Raw genomic sequence first — 5465 nt, 5'->3', positions numbered from 1 at the left:
ATATGGTGCTACTATCCCATTTTACATTGTGCTTTTATGTCGTCAAAAAAAATATGCATTCATAAATGGACCTTTGTACGTAACAACATCGTATAAAATTAAAATGGTATAACAAAATAATTATTCGTGTAGTGTGTTGCATTTAAAAAAAAATCTTTATAAAAAGTAAATCAATATCAATATTATTCATATATTAAAAAGAACAAAACACGCTCGATTTATGGTATAATTAATAAAAATAAAGTGAAGTATATAAAAGTTATTTGAGTTTTAAATATTAGTAAAATTGGTATTTAATTTTTTATAAAAAAAAGCCAACAGAAGAGGTCAAATCTATCGTTTTCCTTTTGCCTTTTACAAACTACCATTTAATTATTGAAATGCTACCAAATTGATATTAGTCATTAAATGATGTAATCAAGGATCTTTTTTTTTTTTGAACGGCTAATTTCTTTAATTACCTGTAGTCTGTGAGACTTGAACCCAAAACCTTCCCCTTCCCAATCTAGGTGTTTTAAAGGTTTTGCCTTTGCCAATGGACCACCACCCCATTCGTCGAAATACATTTTTAGACTAAAATACATTTTAGACTAAAATACATTTTTTTATACATGCATTCTATATAAATGCATATGTAGAGCAACACATTAGAATACTCACTTTTCAAAGCTTGAAAAAATGAGCATTTCCGTTACAAAGATGCTTTGTTCCCTTTTCATTGTATTGAGCTATTTCACATGCTTTGTCATTGCCGATTGTCTATTCACCAGTTCTGTTACCGTTTATATATTCAACGGAATCCCAGATTCAACAATCGATGTTCATGTGAAATCCGGAGACGACGATCTCGGCCATCACAACATCACTTTAAATCTTTGGTATGATTTTCATTTCTGTGAAATTTTTTTTGGAAATACTCTTTTCACCGGAGATTTTGCCGATAATTCAAGATCGGCACATTTTCATGTTTATGACGAAGATGTTTCAAAAAATGTTGATGGCTCAAGTGCTGATTCAATAAATGTTTATTGGCTATTAAAACAAGATGGGTATTATTTATCAAAAGAATTTAAACCATATGATGATCCATCATGGGTGTATAGAGGATCATGGGAGTAAGAAATTTGACCATGTTAATTGTTTCATGACAGCAATAAAGTTATATTAATGTTATGTTTGTGAATTCTCCACAATACTAATATTTGGGTAGTAGTGAAAAATAATTTTTAGCAATCATATAATATGATGTGGCTATCACTAACTATTAAATCTTGTTATATATATATATATATATATATATATATATATATATATATATATATATATATATAAAGGCCAATAACCGATATAACATTTAATGTCATCTCATACAATATAACTTAACTCTTTGAACACATCAATCTTAATATTGGCAAATTTACTTTGGATTTTAATGAATTCTACCACAGATAGAGTGAGAAACATGCATTTACTAAAAAATAAAAAGTTAATTACATCTTATTATCCCTAAAACGTTGATCGCTTCACAATTGGTTTGCGTGAAAATAGATAGAATAGTTGGATTAAAAAAAACGTATTTTAGAAAGAACAAGGTGCAATCAAGCGGTAACCTTCAAAACACATAAAGATAGATATCTAGATAATAAAACATGAGAGGTAATTATTTTTGTGATATACTCGTATAACTATTAAATATGTCCTGTGTGACTAAGTATTATGTGTATATTTGTTTAAGGCTTTTAGTTATCATATAATATATATATATATATATATATATATATATATATATAATGTGAGTTGCCTATCACTAACCGTTAATGTATGTTAAAAATATATAAACCTATATATAAAAAGAAGCCAATAACTAATAACTAATATGACACTGGGTCATATCATACAACATAATTTAACTCTTTGAACACATATTTTTGTATTCATCGATAACTCTTATTGTTAGCAATTTTACCATGAATTTTAATGATTTACATCACACATGGAGTGAGAAAATGCATATCTTATAAAAAATTAATTACAAATAATTATCCTTAAAACGTTGTTCGGTTTACAATTGGTTTGTGTGAAAAGAGACAACATAGTTAGTTTCACACAAACAATTGTATATCAGACATAATAGGGTGGAGTCCTGAGGTAACCTTCAAAACATATAAAGATAGATATTTAGGTAATGAAACATGAGAAATAATTATTTTTGTTATATACTTGCATAATTATTAAACATGTCACGTGTGACTAAGTATTGCGTGTATATGTCTTAGCTACCATATAATACGATATGGTTATCACTCACCGTCAATTAATGTAAATATATATATTATATATATATATACACACATATATATATATATATATATATAGGATTAGGTTCAAACGTGAACAATTTCTCCAGCGTGAACTGCGTGAACTGATCTGGGCCCTTGATTTTTATGATCTTGATTATTAAATTGAATGGCATGATGGTAATTAATTGATTAATTGTTACTCTTTAATTAAATGAATAAGGGTACATGTGTAATTACACCATCATAGAATTCAAACCAGGGAAATTGAATAGTTTCCATAAGTTCTCGAATATATCAATTCCTAAATTATAGCAGTTTCAGATTTAAATCTCTATTATTCAATTTTATTCAACAATTTCTTTCAATTTTATATCAGTTCCTACGGAGAAGGAGTAGCGATGTCGGCAGCGGCGGCGGGTCTCGATGGCGAACGGCAGGCGACGGCAAGTGGCGAAAGTGGAAGTGGTTATGTTTGTTCGGTTCGTAGTATGCATATTCTGTTTTGGTTCGATTCGGGCAACCCCCGTCATCTCGGATTTTTTCTGGGGGTCAAAGAAGTACACTTGTGAATTATGCAAAGTATTAGTTGCTGAGTTTTTTTGTGCTATTTTAGGAGATGTCGTTAACGAGAAAAGTGGAGATGGAAGGTCGATAAGGATGATTCATGTATGAGGTCGATAAGGATGATTCACATATGTTTGTTTGCTTGGTCGATAAGGATGATTCAGCATACAACGTGGCGAATAGTTGTAAAAGATTATGGTTTTTGTTTTTTCGATTATGTTGGGTTTATTGTTTTTACGAAACTAGAACTTGTAATTATATGTTTTTTTGTTTGGTTTGAAAAATATTATGGAACTTGTAATTTGTTAAATATAAAATAGTTTTACAGGTATTGTTTCAATGTATGTATTATGTAGCTATTTACACATATGTACGATGCTGAGTACACATGTGTACTGTTCTATTTATATCCAAGTACACATGTGTATACCGTTGAAATATGAAGGTTACGTGGATCTTAAAAATCAAAATTCGAATTCTGGTGATGAATCTGAAATAAAAATTAAAATTGAAATATGGTGATTTGTTGTTTGTTTTGATAATTATCTTATTAATAAATAAAACATAATGTGGATAATGAATTTAAATTAGGAAAGATGTAACTTAATTCAATTATTAAAATAATGATTTAAATCTAATTTTTTATATAATTACAATCCTACCCTTAACAAATAAAAAGGAAATCAAGGGTCCAGATCTGTTCACGCAGTTCACTCTTGGGAGGTTGTTCACGCTGGAACCCTACCCTATATATATATATATATATATAAATGCCATATAAAAAAGATGCCAACAACTGATATAACATTTGGTGTCATGTCATACAATATAATTTGACTCTTTAAACACAACTTTTTGTATTCACGGATAATCTTATAATTGGCAAATTTACCATTAATTTTAATGATTTGCATCACATATGAAGTAAGAAACATGCATTTATTACAAAAACAAAAATTAGTTACTACTAATTATCCATGTAACATTGTTCGGTTCACAATTGGTTTGGGTCAAACTAGACAAAATTGTTGGTTCACAAATAAAATAATTGTATTTAGACAGAATAAGGTGTAGTCCAGAGGTAACCTTCAAAACACATAAATATATATATATAAATAATTATTTTTTTATATAGTTGTACTAATATTAAATATGTCACGTATGACAAAGTATTATGTGTATATATGTGAAGGGGTATGGTCCCAGATCTCGCGTCAGCACGACCGCGAGTGGCCATTACCCTTATCAAAACCCCCACTAGCTAACAACCTACCTATGTCCATGCGGAACACGCAGACACAGCAGTTGAATTATCTACCCAAGGATGGAGGAGTTACCTGGAATATGAGAACGATAGAGCGATGCGGCATGGCATCGCATCTGGTGTATGAAAACAGAAGTATTCACAGCGATGCGGCGTAGCACCGCATCTAGTGAACACTTCTATCAATACAGGGAAGCTGGATAACAGCAACAGTCACCATAGACGACGATGCGGCCTAGCACCGCATCTCGCGTATTTCTTGATCGAAGAGTGAGACGCGGAAAGATCTACAGTTACCCCGAACAGCGATGCGGCTTGCACCGCATCCTGTGCACTCAGCAAGTGGGACTGACACCACAGAGCAAGTAGCACCAATGGCAGCCGCCTGTCAGGACTACGTAAGCGACAGACTGACGTGGCGTCACCTCCACGGCCGACATGTCTGACACACCTGCAAAGGTGCAGCATGCCGTCAGTCTATCCATCCACCTCCTCCTTCACTCCTCGGCTATAAATACCAACCACAAACCAGGTTTGAGGTATCTCTTGACAACTCTCTCACTACTACTACTATCATACTTTGCTTCCCAAGCAAATTACTGATTCTCACGCTGGAGAGTGGTAACAAGGAGCACCCCCCACCCCATCCTCCTTGTTACGAGTCACGGTTTGTTTCCTTGTGCAGGAGATCAACCAGCAGGCGACCCAGCCAGCGATCCTCGAGAGGAAGGGATTAACCCTTCTTGACGAGACCAGTGAGTTAACCCTGCCCGGTTAACCATTGTTTCATCATTGGCGCCCACCGCTACCCTTAGCACCTTTTTACCATCCCTCTCCCTCTCAAAAGATCATGTCTGATCGTCCAAATAACACTATTGGGGATAACCTACATCCCACCAACTCAGGGCCTGCGAGGAACGCTCCTCCAGTCCCAAACCCTGGCCACATTGGCACGTCAACGCAAGGGGGCGCATCCCTTACGTTTGGACACGACCTTTCACAGTACGCAGCTGTGATCCCTTCGGGCATGAACCTTTATACCTGGTATGACCAGCAAACAACCCTGCTGGCAGCAACATACAACAGAGCTTGCGCTGATGCGCAGGTATCTACCGGCCCTACCCCGGCACCACATACCCCTGCGAGTCGTGTTTTACAATACGACGGCAGGACTTCTTCCCGCCCAGCTTCCCGAAGCAGGCGGGAAGACCGCGGATCCTCTTATTGCGAGGTCCGCACGCTCGATGAGGATGATTCCTCATATGGATCTCGTGCCAGAGGCCCAATAAAAAGCCGCCTAGGCCCTCAAGGCGGTAATAGACGGCAGTCCACAGCCC

General features: G+C 35.0%; 1 protein-coding gene across 1 annotated transcript; it reads left to right on the top strand.

Annotated features, from left to right (window-relative positions):
* Positions 1 to 678: 678 nt before the first annotated feature.
* LOC110880637 (S-protein homolog 2-like) lies at positions 679 to 1119 on the top strand. The gene has a single exon (XM_022129119.1). The coding sequence runs from the start codon at positions 679 to 681 to the stop codon at positions 1117 to 1119; it is 441 nt and encodes a 146-aa protein (XP_021984811.1).
* Positions 1120 to 5465: the final 4346 nt, after the last annotated feature.

The sequence above is a fragment of the Helianthus annuus genome, chromosome 10, assembly GCF_002127325.2.
Source record: "Helianthus annuus cultivar XRQ/B chromosome 10, HanXRQr2.0-SUNRISE, whole genome shotgun sequence".
In the NCBI taxonomy this organism is placed as follows: domain Eukaryota; kingdom Viridiplantae; phylum Streptophyta; class Magnoliopsida; order Asterales; family Asteraceae; genus Helianthus; species Helianthus annuus.
This window is presented reverse-complemented; position numbering and strand designations above follow the sequence as displayed.